The sequence below is a fragment of the Thunnus thynnus genome, chromosome 11 (genome assembly GCF_963924715.1).
Source record: "Thunnus thynnus chromosome 11, fThuThy2.1, whole genome shotgun sequence".
Lineage (NCBI taxonomy): Eukaryota > Metazoa > Chordata > Actinopteri > Scombriformes > Scombridae > Thunnus > Thunnus thynnus.
The window spans coordinates 28,560,639-28,575,689 of NC_089527.1; the positions used below are offsets into that span (position 1 = coordinate 28,560,639).

The 15,051-nt window shown below is 36.2% G+C and overlaps 1 protein-coding gene across 1 annotated transcript; it reads left to right on the forward strand.

Moving 5' to 3' along the window:
- The first annotated feature begins 704 nt into the window (after positions 1–704).
- On the forward strand, positions 705–10,988 carry LOC137193099 (CD209 antigen-like protein C). Its single transcript, XM_067604294.1, has 6 exons — positions 705–1,946; positions 2,028–2,129; positions 3,047–3,214; positions 7,375–7,517; positions 9,161–9,264; positions 9,876–10,988. The coding sequence occupies exons 1-6, from the start codon at positions 1,895–1,897 to the stop codon at positions 10,036–10,038; spliced, it is 732 nt and encodes a 243-aa protein (XP_067460395.1). The 5' UTR covers positions 705–1,894; the 3' UTR covers positions 10,039–10,988.
- The last annotated feature ends 4,063 nt before the right edge of the window (positions 10,989–15,051 follow it).

The window sequence follows — 15,051 nt, forward strand, 5'->3', positions numbered from 1 at the left end:
ATCATATTGTATATTATGTATCCTGCTGGACTTCAGTCTAAACCAATATGACATCTTTAATGTGTGTTGTGTATATAATTAGACTTTTGTGTTGTGGTTCCTACACCTGCTGTATACACCAATACATATGATCTGTGTTGTGGGCTTGAAACAAAAGATGGTGCAGGTGTGATGTCATCGGGGTAGAGTAAATATGTTTCATTCAGTATTTTTCAGAATTTTGGACCCTATTTTCAAGTGTAATTCCATAGGTCTATATTCAGTTCTCCTTTCAATTTTCTCAAAAAAAACCCAAAAAACTAACAGTCCCTGTTCTAAAAGTAGGGATCAATTTATTAAAATAAATCTCAGGTGAGCTCTGATGTCACAGTGAAATATCTAGCCATGACTTCAGGACTTGAATGGAAAATAATACAAGAAGTTTATGATATGATTTAAAGGTAAGTTTGAGGATTGCTGTGACTCTATAATGAAACCCTCGAGTTGGATCGCAGCAGAATCTCAGGTGCTTTGAAAACCTTACAGCAGGTAGTTGGTTTAAACAGTATACAGGTTATTATATATTCATTTTTAATAGTTGTTAAATCTATCATATGTCAATTTTAAATATGAGTTTTTGTCCCAGATTTAATTTTTAAAAAGTAAAATCCATTTCAACCAGAAAATGTCATGATATAAGTTAAATCATATTCAAAGTAAACTTTGTGCAGTCAGGCTCTTTATGTGGTTGCACACATGTGCATATGAAAGAGAAAAGAGATAGAGAGCAAGTGCACATACACAACTGTTTATTTTGTCTGTCCGACAAAGCCTGCCAAGTTAAAACCATGTCTACACACTTGGGGGAAAGAGTCCTCTCTGGAGAAGTATGAGGGTAAAGTCATTCTAGGAGGATCTGCAGCAGTGGCTCCGTTGTGTGGGTCTGTGTGTAGGCCTGGTCAACTGCCTTATTTTTTTTCCTACCCACATTCTGACCTGTCCCTATTCTGCCTCTGATTGGCTCTGATGCTGATATTCTTACCCTAACCCTTACCATCTCACTCCTTATGCCTAGGCATAGGCACCCCATTAGATGACCATCTATCATTAGACTGCTGTAATTCCTTATAAGTTGGTCTTAGTCAGTCTTCCATATCCCGCATGCCACTTATTTAAAATGCTGCTGCTCCTCCGTCACTCCTGTGTTGGCCTTTCTTCACTAGTTTCCTGTTGACAACATCTCACTGTTTCTCCTTATATTTCTGACTTTTAAACCTTCCAACTGCTCTGGGTCTTTGAAGTCTTCTGATTTAAACCCATAAGTGCCGCCATAAACACTGTTTTTTCCATTACACTGTGATATTAGTATGTTGTATGGGCTGCTAGGTGATACTGCTACATCAGTGTTGCTTGTTCTTACACAGCTGATTTTTTACATTGGTGACAGTGGTGTCATGGACACAAATACCACAAGGCTTTGCCTTAACTTATCTACTTCCTCAATAATACCCCTGTTGCCACTGTTCTGTGGAACAAATGTATTAGAGAGCAGTTTACAGACATGTAAAATATGAACATTCTGTGTAAGAATGACAAAAAACAATAGCCATTATTGGTATTATGAAAAACAATATGAATATTTTCTCTATGAGCGACAAATGAAAATCTCCTTCCAATGAGCTTACTACCAAACAGCATCCATATGTTGATTTCTGTCTAAAAAGTTAAACAAGACAAGAGACTCATAGAGTTTTTGGCAGTTCCTGTTTCGAGTAATGATCACACATTGTATCTATTTTTAGCATATTTGTGTGAGAAACTGAACCCAACAAGAGTTTCATCATATGCTGTACATGCGTTGTAGCTTGTGCTTCAGAGCTGACCCTTTAGAAAATAGTTGGCATCCTTAAGAGCGATGGAGGAAATTTATGCAAATGTTGACTCAAGAACTTCAACAAAACAGACAGGTAAAAATGTTGCACAAAGATCTAAATTATCATCTGTTCTTTTGTTGTATCATTGACTGTATTGACTGTTTCTCTGTTCAGGTCCGGGGAGCTCACAGAGGAGATTTCATGGAGCTCTTCTTGTCTTTCTGGGGCTGCTGAGTGTGTTCCTGCTGGCTGGACTCATTGGCCTCGGTGTCCACTGTGAGTCTGTTTCACATCCAGAAGTTTAAGTCAGACTGAATTTAGGAGGAACACTCTACAGCAAGATGTCTATTTTTCTTTTCCATTTATTTTGTACTGCTCTGCTTATTCTCAGCCAAACTCTGCAGGTAGAGGTCTGGATGAACATGAGCATCACCTCAACTTTCTCCTTGGTGCCATATTTTAAACCATGTTTGAATGCTGGTGTAGGTCATATTTGTCATGTCTTTGATCTCTGGACACCTGCATGGACTTGTTTCAGTGATGTTTCACAAAACTACATTAATAACAGGGAAAATATTCTCCCATGTATCTGTATGTAAACGCCATTTTGCAGGTGAAAAAAAAAATACCTTTAAGGTTACTATGTGGGACAATACTTCAAATCTAAAAACATTCAGTTTGCTTGTAAAATTGTACTGGCATGGATACATGTCACGCTTTATTTTTATTTTTTTACTAGGGTTAAATGTTAGTGAACCTGTTGTGAGAAAACATCAGGGTGGCATAGTATTTACAACATGTGCTGTATGTGCTGGGCTGCTCAGTGTCAAACACCAGGACTGCTTTTATGTTGTAGTCAAAGCTGGATGAAAATCTGGAAAAAACTTGCTTCGAATAACTTCTAGAGATCTAGATCCTTTGCTCTGTAAAGTTCTGCTCTGTTCAATCTGTTTTTGTTTTGTTCCATTTTGCTGTGCCTGCACACCTTTATTACAGAGACTTTCTTCTGTTCATTCTGGCTGTTTTGTCCTACATTTGGGTCCACCTGCTCCACTACTCCTGATAGCTATTTGCTTTAAAATGATACTGGAAGCTGTAATTACTAAAAATGTACATTTTAAAAGTTTTAAAATGGTATTTGAGATAAGTGACTGAATAAACATAAATGTGACCTGTCTTTTGATTTATTTCAGACCACAGTGTGCGCAGTTCAGCTGAAGATGTCATAGACAACCTGACTGAGCGTCTCCAGGACAGTAATAACAACCTTTCTTCCGTGTCTGAAGAGAGAGACCTGCTGCTTGCCAACCTCACTGAAATAGCTAAAGAGATGGAAAAGCTTCAGAGTTTGTCTGTACAGAGTGAGTGACATCTGTGGCTTTACAGTGCTGCACACACATTGTAGAAGAGCACCTACAGAGAACGCTATGCTGAAAATAGAAGACTGATTGATTGATTGATTTATTGACTGGGACAGTGTGCAGTTTGAAACATTAAAGATGCACTGCACCAGAGTTAGCTTGAAGCTAATTTGCATCAGGAGTCCCTGACAAAAAACATACAACAGCACAACAATAAACAGTACAAAGCAAAAAAAACAAAAAAACACACAGAACACACCATACAAAATACAAAGCTAAACACAACAGCACATCACATACACCCACAATGTCAATTAGAAATTAATAATATAAACTTGTCAAATTAAAAGCAAGACTACCTGCGCTAATGAGAAGACCATAGATGGAGTTCAGACTCAGTGGTCACACAGCTGATTGGTCTTTAGTATATTTTTTAATTTGGCCTTGATGAATGTATTGATTGAACTACAGTTCTTAATATCATCAGGTAGGGCATTCCACTGAGTTGTGGCTTTCACAGAGAAAGCTTGCTGCCCAAATGCAGTGCGACGAAATGGTATGGTACAATCTTGTACAGAGGATATTCTGGAGGATCTAATAGAATTTACTGAGCGAGTGGACACAAAGTCACATAGTGGAGGAGGGGCCAAACAATTTAAAATTTTATAAACTAGGCACAAATTTGAGAATAATCTAAAATTCTCAAAGCTCAGTAAATTGTATTTCTCCAGTACCCTACAGTGATGGAAATGCATTGGCTTTTTGTCCAGAGTTTGTAGAGTTTGTTTGTATAGGACTCAAGAGGTCTTATGGTTGTTTCTCCAGCCTGCCCCCAACATGTGATTAAGACATATGGGAAACGATCATAGCATGCATAAATATCTTGGCTGCGTCCAAAGAGAGACAGTTTCTAATATGTTTAAAATTTGCTAAGTTGTACTTTATGGTTTAAACCATAACATGTTTCTTAAAGTTTAAATTTGGATCCAGTGTCACACCAAGATATTTAAAATCAGTAACTATGTCAATTTTTTCACCTTTGATGAAAATATCAGCGTTAGGAGGTTGTACCATAGTCTTAGAGGAAAACATGCCCTTTGTCTTGTTTACATTTAGACTCAGACATGATTGATTAAGCCAATGTGTGATCCTTTCCAATGCAATTGTTAGATTAGCAGCAGCTAACTCAGCTGTTTTTGCATGTGTGTACACAACGGTGTCATCTGCATACATTTGTAGTTCTGCATCATGATACTGTTGAGGGAGATCATTAATATACAGGCTAAATAATAGGGGACCTAACACTGACTCTTGTGGTACACCCGTTGTGCACTTCATGTTACTGGACATTGTGTCACCAACTTAAACACATTGTCTCCTATTAGATAAATATGAAGACACCCATGCCAGTGCTCTAGATGAGAAGTTAAATTTAGAGAGTTTCGATATTAAAACATCATGATTTACTGTGTCGAATGCTTTACGCAGATCTAAAAATACAGCACCAACTTCTCCCCCTTTGTCAAGTCTTGATTTAATTTGCTCTATTAAGTGCAAGGTAGCATTTTCGGTGGAATGACTTGCTCTAAAGCCAAATTGCATACCATGTAGACCAAAATTGCTTCTCTTAGCTCTTGGATAACTTTGTTCCTTAAACCTTTATAAATCAGCATGTCAGTGTCTCTTGTAGTTTTAATTGCCTGTCCTTAATTGCCTGCAATCTGTCCTCTTAATTATACAAATTATCTTCAATCAAGAAGTTGGTTGTAATTTTATGTGGAAACGTTCTTGTATTTACTCATCTTCAAACATTTTAAAATATTTTTTGTCATCAGGAAATTCCAAACACGATCAACATTTAACATGTTAGCATTCAAACCAATAATATCATGCTAACATGCTAAATGTGACATTAGTAACACGCTACAGTAAGTTTAGCATGTTACAATGCAAAATGTGCCAAATCACTTTACTTAAAGCAAGCAACCACCTATAGTGACTCATAACCAGCTTGTAATGTATTATATCTACCTATTCCTCAGGAATTTCATTACTCCACTTAAAGCACCCAGTGACCACTTAGAGTAGTTTACAATCACATTATAATGCATTACAAGATGATTATAATGTATTCCAACTATGAGAATTATAAAACACTGTGACCCTTGCAAAAAAATGTCAGCGTGTGACCAGCAATGAAGTATTATACTCAACCTTATAGATTATAATAAATTGCTTTGTGTTATGATTATTGTTATAAAGCTTTATGACATTTATGAGTGCTTATAACTATAATTATACAGTGCTATAAGCAGAGTATAATGCATTTTAAGTATGTTTATGATGCATTATAGACATTGGTGTCAAAGAAGTGTTACCCAAATAGTTATGTCTATCATATGTAATCAACTTTGTTCAACCCTGAAAATTGCCACTAAAATTGCCTTGAACTCAGATTTAAGGTGAGAAGCACAAACATCCAAATGAAGCAACAATAAGCACAATATATTTTTGTTTGGAGGCAGATTTTAATGTTAATAAATGAACTAGTTACATTTACAGTGACTTTTAGAAAAGTTTCACTTTTCAACCAAATATCAAAACAGAAGATCTTAGCCTGGACACTTTTAACCTTCACACATATTCAACCGATATTGTATTTAATGCTGATGTTTTGCACAAAGTACCACGTAAAATAAAAATCTATATCACTCCTTTGAGTATTTTCTGCACTTTGATCAAATGATGATGTTTTTTTCTTTGACACTCAACCCACATTTACCTTTATTTTACCCGGCTACATTTAGCTATTAAAAAAAAAAAATAAATCTATAAAGGTTTTGATCAATCTCCATGGTATATGTATATGCAGCGAAAAATAATCTGTACTAGTGTGCTGCACTTCCGGCCAACCCAAAATGAGGGTTCAAGCTGACTTAAAAGTGAATTCACATAAACTGGCTTGTATATCATTAGTTATATCATAAGTTCAAGCACCTTATTTGTTCTGAGTCATCAGGACATTGTTCAATTAAACAACAACAAATAAACAGTTAATGTTAAGCAATGTTGTGTAACTTTCAAAGTGCATAGTAAGTATCCTACATCAGTATCACGGAATTAACTACTTACTTAACTATTTGTGTTTTAAGACAGCATCCCCAAATGTTAAGGTGCCTTTCAGGTTGTCATATTTTTGGTCTGTAGCCAAAAATCATAACAAATGATCCTGATTGAAAACTAGTTTTTATGGAAGATCAATATGTTGTGTATCAATATGTTGTGTACAATAATAAAACTATGATTGTAGTGAGACGGTTAACATTTTTTCTTACGTTTAATATATGTGAAGAAATAGCTAAGATATTTTTGTTTTCTTAAAAACAAAGAATTACTGATCTAGTGTATACTTTTGTTGAAGAAGGATGCTTTCTCTTCCACTGGTCCAACGTTACTCAGAAGTACTTCAGACAATCTCTGGTTGTCTTATTCAAAACAAAGCACTCACAAGTCCAGTTTTAGAGACCTGCACCTGACTTGACCTGTTAATGTAACATGAAACCTGACCTATAATCAACAGACTACATTTTACTTTCATCTGGTGGTGTGAAAGCTGAGCTTTGTGAGATCCTTGTATGATGATTTAAAACATGTTGTGATTGGAGACACAAAGCTTTTGCCACTCGCTTTGGAAAAACTGCTGAGAATGGTTTCAAAGCATTTTATACATTCAAAGGGAGGCATCTGCTGGCCAAACCTTGGTATTGAGCTCATGATCCAACAGTGAGTCAAACTAGCTGTCAAAGAAAGTGAGCGGAGATTTTGAGATTTGAGATTTTGATAAATCCATGTGTTTATTTCTGTGGTGTCATCCAGTGTTAGTATCCCGCTTCAAAATCTGACATGGAAACACAGAAAGAATGAGCTGAAATCAACAGTTTGATCCATTATCTTCAAATAAAAACTGATGTCATCAAAATAATTTGAAAGATGCAATAATCACAAAAATTGTATTCATACCACAGAACTGCAGCTAAAAATCAGCACCAGAAATGCTCCATAGTTGGTAGATCAACAAGTCAACTCTAGTCACATGTTCCTCATACTTTGGAAACAGACAGACTTGATTCTTGTCTAATTTCTAATGTTGTGTGTTACAGAGAAAACTTGTCCTGCAGGATGGAGGATGTTCAGATGTTCCTGTTATTTCCTCTCCAGTGAGTCTGGTTTCTGGTCAAGAGGTAGACAGGACTGCAGAGAGAAAGGAGCAGATCTGGTGGTTATAGACAGCACTAAAGAACAGGTACAGAGTGTTTGTTTGTATGCTTGCAAAGAAACTATGCCTAATTGCAATCTTCCTGTACCTTGAAAAAAGCTAAAATACTTACTTATTAATTAAGTAATTAATTGATTTATATGGATCATTGGTGTTCAACACCTTGACAACAATAATTCAAATGATTTGAATGAACTTGTGCTGCTCTGTAGCATGTTTTGCTGGTATTCTTAAGTTTGCACATTTGCCTTAAAATTAAAGTATTTCATTTCATCTTTAGCAAGCTAGCTAACATTCTTTTAACCTTTCACGGTGTTTTAATCAAACTCCAGAAGCAGTCACTCATACACTGCAAGTATTTAATCAATACAAATCTGTGTATCAGTTTAAGAAAAAACATGATGATGTCTGGCAACAGGACTTCTGTATACAGTAATTTATGCACAATTTAATGACATTTCTTATTCCCTGATTCTTGAGAAAGATGAAGTTTATAAATAAAAAGAGTGATTAATAAGTATTCAAATAGTGCTAACACTAGCAGTCACTACATAAATGTGCTTGTAAATGAGGGCAAATACAGGTCAGTCTGGGGGAATCAGTTCCCACCAGGGGTGCAACAGATCACAAAACTAACAGTTCAGATCATATCATGGTTTTGAGTCACGGATCGGATCATTTTTCGGGAAAGGAGAAAAAAGAAAAAGGAGACAAATATAACTTTGCTTTCCATTTATTCTGTAAAAGACTTAAAGCAAGGAACTTTTGCCGGTGGTCTTCTGTGAAAATATTCAAATGCATGCCTCATATCATGCCTCATATTGCATTAAAATGCAATATGAGGCATGATACCTTTGTAGTGAATGAAAAAATAGCCTGTGTCCACATCATCAAAACTTGATGATAACTTACAAACATGAGCACACGTCTTGTTTTGCAGTTTAGCTTGTTGAATGAGCCACCAAACAAACATTCACCAGGGAAAAGTGCACCGTTAATGTCAGTCAGCAGCTAGATCACTAATTAGCTGCTCAGCTGCAGCACATTAAACATCATGTTAACATAGCTGCAGATGTCACTACGGACCCACTAGATGCTGGTTTGGTCGTTGTTCTTCAAAATCCTGTTAGTGACACGCTGTCTGTCCATGACTTGTAGCTACATCAGTTTGTTTACTTTGTCTCCAATGAGACATTACATTTTGCAGTTTATCCGCGGTTCACATTCATGCTGAACTGTGGGAGGCGATTCATACAGATCACAGATCAACTACGTTCCGTTACACCACAAGCTTCTACTAAGCTTTGTGCTGTCAATATTTTTTTTGTTTTGTTTTGTTGTTTTTTTTCTTTAGTTTATCTATTTCTACAAATAACAAGACACAACAACCCATAATGCATTAAAGGATCAAAGAAGGACTGTACAAGTGAGATTTTGAAAAAACAAAAGGGCACCTCAAAAAAGTTTTTTTCAATACATCTAAAATTTAAGTTTATCAAACAAGAAAAAAATATGATGATAATGATTATATTATTATTATATTTCAATAATAATAATAGTTAAATGGATTCTTATCAAATATGTTCAGAGTAATCCTATGTAAACTGCATATTGTTGTTCAAACAACAATATAAATAATATGACTTTTTTCCATTCTTTATTGAAAACAGACATTCTTGTCTACCTTCACTGAGGTAGAAACTTGGATTGGTTTGACTGACAGAGACGAAGAGGGAACCTGGAAATGGATTGATGGAACACCACTGACTTTAAGGTTTGGCTTCAGTTGGTTGTTTATTGACAACATACACAATCACTGCTGTATATTAGAGGTTGGTGATATGTATTAAATCTTCTATCACAGACAATGTGAGGTGACTGGCAGTTCCAGGTTGGTCTGAAGCTTTTCTGGTTAAATCATCAGTGCAAAATGATAATCATGAGAAAAAATCAAACCAAACTACCATTTCATGGTGCATCTGAGACGGAGTTTCTGGTCCACAGTCAAGTTTTACACTTCACCAACTGTACAGTACTGTAACTGATGACCAGAACACTATGGGGGTGTTTATTTATACAGGAGGCTCCTTTGTTGCTATTTGATGACTGCAAATTTATATTTAGGAAAAATACTACAGTGAACCTGCAGCCCCGTTCAATTTGCTACTCTATAGCTCAAAACTATACTAAGGCACATCATGCAAGATAGAATAAATTCCATTCTGTGATGTTTGTGAAGAAATATTATTTACAACCCTACTTCTTGCCAGGAAGAATAAGTACAATGAATAGAATGAGACACATTCAGTTTTCTTATGTTCCAGTGAAGGACTGTGTTCATGTCAGAGATTAAGTGTCACGATTCTCTTGTTCACTGACCTGTAGTTACTGGACGACAAAACAGCCTGATAATGGAGGTGGAGATCCGCAGTGGGGTGAAGAGGACTGTGTACATATCAGGGCTGAGGGGAAAACTGGAGACAACTGGAATGATCTGTCATGTGATACTTCTCTGCAGTGGATCTGTGAGAAAAATGCTGGTGTATAATATGTAAAAATGCTTTTTCAAAGCAAACTATGATTTTGCAAAAGGCAAATCAGTTTGTATGTGTGTGAATTTAAAACTTTTCTCTGCTTTGCTGATGACCTTTTGCTTCTGCTCTGCCTTTTTAAAGAGATTTCTATAAATTAGATGTTTACGGCTTTTGCTAGAAGAGCTTCATTAACCAATTTCCAATGTTTCAAACAACTAAAAGAAGCAGACAGATAAAACAAACCAAACCTCTGCAAAATGCAACAGATTCATAAAAACCTTTATTTTGATTAATGTCTTAGCTAAAGATTAATGATAGTTGAAAGTTGCAAAAAACCTGATTGAGACCATTTCTTATGACATCCCTCATATCATAATTAAACAATGTAATATAGATTTTGTGTAATTATGTCTTACTATATCATCAAATGACGCTTTCCTGAAAGTAATTTTTAAATGAAGTGTGTTCAGCAGCTGACAGATCTCTTTAGCAGAGGCCATCAGTGTTGTGAATTTTACTTGATAATTAGTAGTTTCACTCAGGAAACACTTGCTGTTGTGAGAAAATTATCAAATTATTTTAGATGAAATGTAAACCAAAACTATTCAACAGATGAGTCAATATAAAGTCAGTCAATTACAACATATAAGCACTGTACTGGAGTCAGACGTTTGTCATGATGTCCTTTGTAATGCTGGTAGCTGATACTGGTTGTGGCTTTTTATGTAATTATGAAAACAATTAAAATCTTTTTTAAATAATTAATTTGTTTTCAGTGTCTTTATGTTTCTTTTATCATCATTAATTGTGCAGAAAAACCCTGTTCTACTGGGATGTGAGAGGTCAGCTACAGATGGGGATTTCATTCATTCAAAACTGAACTTGGTTAAAAGATGATCTGTCTTTTCACCACACTCTCATGCTGTATTCAACAGGCACTAAGTGAAGAAAACAACTCTAACAATGAAACAGAACATCATGTATCTCAATCTAGACAATCTACTGGATGAGATCTGAGACTGTCTTCACCAGAAAAATAAAAGCACTGGTTGTTTGTACAAGTGACTTGAGGAAGAGTTCAGGTGGACAGGTGGGTCAGTGGCTTTGACATGAGAGACGGCTGTTCTTTTGTTTACTTAACTAAAACTACTTGGTTGGAGTTGAGGAAGGATTGTCTTCATGGTTCAAAGGAACCAACGTTGACTGTTAGACAGGACTGTTTGTATACCTACCATCCATCACAACCTCCACCTCCAAGCATTAAGGTTCCCCAGAACTGTCTTTTGTGTCTATAGACCAGCTGCATGTGGACTTAATTGTAGAATGTAATATTGGGCTTTATGACACAATGTAGATCATATTGTATATTATGTATCCTGCTGGACTTCAGTCTAAAGCAATATGACATCTTTAATGTGCATTGTGTATATAATTAGACTTTTGTGTTGTGTTTCCTACACCTGCTGTATACACCAATACATATGATCTGTGTTGTGGGCTTGAAACAAAAGATGGTGCAGGTGTGATGTCATCGGGGTAGAGTAAATATGTTTCATTCAGTATTTTTCAGAATTTTGGACCCTATTTTCAAGTGTAATTCCATAGGTCTATATTCAGTTTTCCTTTCAATTTTCTCAAAAAAATAAAATAGCTTACTAACCTGTTCTAAAAATAGGGATCACTTTATTAAAATAAATCTCAGGTGAGCTCTGATGTCACAGTGAAATATCTAGCCATGACTTCAGGACTTGAATGGAAAATAATACAAGAAGAGGTTTATGATGTGCTTGGGACGGCCCTGCCCATGCAAGAAAAAGCACACCACCAAGTTTCTAGCAGCCAGCTGTCTTTCCGTTACTTATCTCAATCAGGCTTTGAACTCATTAGCTACATCCCTGGGGTCGTCTTTTTTCCCTCAACTCTGGATGTGCTCCACCCCCCGGCCTGCTCCGTTATGGTCAGGATGCCTGAAAGCTTGGCGTCTTCACCGTGCTGTCCCAGTGAGCATTTTACTGTTGAAACAACATTTAAAAAATGGCTATAGTCACAGGTGAAAAGACGTTCAAAACAGGTTCTAATTGAAAGATTTTCACCAACTATTTGAAGATGTTGATTGAAAGTTCATATTTAGACTATATTTCACCGGGATCTGCAATACTGGCTTTCAACTGAGAAATTTGGAAGTGGTTTCTTAGCTAGGCTCCAAAATGACAATAGGCTATTATTTGCACATTGTAGAGGATGAAAATTTCACACTGCAAATCACAGTGAAATAGTCTAGCAAAGGACGGTTCCCACATAGGGTCTCAAACCCCAGTCCCCCCAAACACTGACAAGGGCTCTGACCACTCAGCCAAAGCTCAGCTCTACCAGACACACAGACCTGCAGCTCTTAATACACCTGTGACACAGAGAGTTTTTTTCCTCCCAAAAACAAATAATTTTTAAAATATTTGTACAAAATAACTATTCATAAAAACCCACTATATAACCCATTAAACCCATTAGTGCTTTTCCGAATACTGTTTTCAGATTCAGCTCCAGCCCCTACCATATAGTTCCACATTTATGACATTTTATGTAAAACATTAAATGGGTTGAAATTATATCTTTGTGTAGACCACATTTCTCCTACCAGTGCAATATGACTTTGGAGAAATACCTTCACGCTAATCAGTATCGTCTCTCTTTCAAGCTAACATTACAACTGAACAGATTATCAAAATGATTTAACTGTGCTCATATACACAGTTAAAATGCTCTCATATAGTATTGTGAAATCCTTTAACATAAACTAGTGAAAAGCTTTCACACATAATAGTAAAATGTGCTCATATACACAGCGGAAAATTTTCCTCTCGCATACACATATGAAACAAAATTCATCCACATAGTATACTGAAAACCTCACAAACATACGAGTGAAATACTTTTACTCACACAACTGAAAAACTCTCATAAAAACTAGTGAAACCTTCTACATAGACTACTGAAACACTTTCACACATACTACTAAAATGTGCTCATATACTAACTGGAATGCTCACGTATAATATTATGAAATATAACAGTTCAGTGGTGAATACGAGTATTACAGTTAAGAAGGAAGGCCTTCCTGTCATCTGAAGGAAACAGAAAGACTCCACACTAGGATGTGCATGTGCTCTTGCTGAATTTTGAGTACTTCAATCACAATGTATGTCCGTCTGATCCTTTTTGTTTTTCAAGTCCAAACTTTATAGGCTTTATAGACTGCTCCAGGATCATACATGAACTCTATCTGCATTTCTTGCTGTGTCCAGAGATGATTATCATGTCAGTAACCTACTAGAATCATTGTATAGATGTTTTGGCAACTTGCTGCATGAACATGAGGCCAGACATTGATCCACTGATGTGACCAACAATTAGATACCCCCAACAACCTTTACTGGCCATCCAGGTCAGCCTGATACACCATAACTGCCAAACAGATTTCTCTCTGTGTGTCCATTGGTATGACATGGCAGAGAATTGCATCATGCTTTGGAATCAGTCAAAGAACCCTATACAGACATAGACAAACTCTGGGAGTTGAACCATTAAGATATGCAGTATTATCAAATCAAGACCTGGACAGCGTTGTGACTAATATACTACAGAACACTCCAAATGCAAGTGAAGCATACGTACTTGGAAGCCTGAGATCATGTGGTTTAAGGGTTCAGCATTGGTGGGTCAGCTAGAGCTTGCATCAAATGGATCCCATTGGGCGGTCATTTAGACATCATCATGCTATACATTGAAGGGTCTATAATGTTCAGGCCCCCAACGAATTATGGTAAGTTGACTTGTAACTGTTTTGTATTATCTATGAGGGAAACCAGTGGTGGAAAATAACTTGAGTAAAGAATAAATTAATTTACTAAAGTACTGAACTTAAGTCCAATTTTAAGTTACTTGTACTTTACTTGAGTATTTCCATTTAATGCTTCTTTATACTTCCACTCCACTTCATTTCAGAGAGAAATATTGTACTTTCTACTCCACTACATTTATTTGACAGCTTTAGTCACTTTTCAGATGAAGATTTGTCACAATGGATAATATAACAAGCTTTTTTAAAATCCAACACACTGTTAAAGATGAAACCAGTGGTTTCCAACCTTTTTGACTTTTGACGTCTTACAAAAAGCAGTGTGTAGTCGGGGTCACATTTCAGATGTCTATGAGTTGGTAACAGTTCCACCAAATAGTGATTTTTCCCTCTAAACTTCTCACATGCTTTCATTTCAATAAATGTTTATATGATCCAATATTTCATCGAAAATCCAAGATTAGAGAAAAAGTCTGCAAACAGATTTGTGTATCAGAACTTTGTTTTTTCTTCTCTCCTCTCCCATTAATCATCTCACGACCCCTAAGATTTATCTGGTGACCCTTTGGAGGGGCCCGACCCTTAGGTTGGGAACCACTGGACTAAACTAGCTAACTGTATGTAAAGTAGTTGAAACTAGCTCCACCTCCAGCAGCTGCAACAGTAACATGCTGCTCTAACACTGATGCTTCAGTATTAATGATGTCATATATAATAATATATCAGTCACTCAGTCAGTCAGTCTTTAACTACATCAGGCTCATAATACTTTTACTAAAGTTGGATTTTTCATGCAGGATTTTTACTTTTATTTTTACCTTGCTGTATTGGTACTTTTACTTAAGTAAAGGACCTGAATACTTCTTCCACCACCGAGGTAAACAACACTTCGATATAGTTGCTAAGTTTTAGGTATATATTTTCTTTAATGTAGTGTATATCTCCCAACAGGCATTTGACGTCAACCACAAGCTGATTCGGTGGCGGATGGTTTTTCATGGCTGTGTTGACTATTATATACTTATGGTCCTTTTTTTAACAACAGAGCCTCAAGTGTCTTTTAATTGTTTTTAGGAGGAGTAAAGAACGTTGGTTTGCCCTTAAGGGTCAAATGTGATCACAGTATGGAAAATATACAGGTTGCTCGTTTTATGTTGGAATGAAGGGGATT

Excerpts from the sequence above, each read along its gene's own strand:
- LOC137193099 (XM_067604294.1), top strand. The coding sequence starts at position 1,895 with ATGGAGGAAATTTATGCAAATGTTGACTCAAGAACTTCAACAAAACAG. Across the intron at positions 7,518-9,160 it reads TAGACAGCACTAAAGAACAG|ACATTCTTGTCTACCTTCAC; the intron begins GTACAGAGTGTT and ends TATTGAAAACAG. Across the intron at positions 9,265-9,875 it reads GGAACACCACTGACTTTAAG|TTACTGGACGACAAAACAGC; the intron begins GTTTGGCTTCAG and ends ACTGACCTGTAG.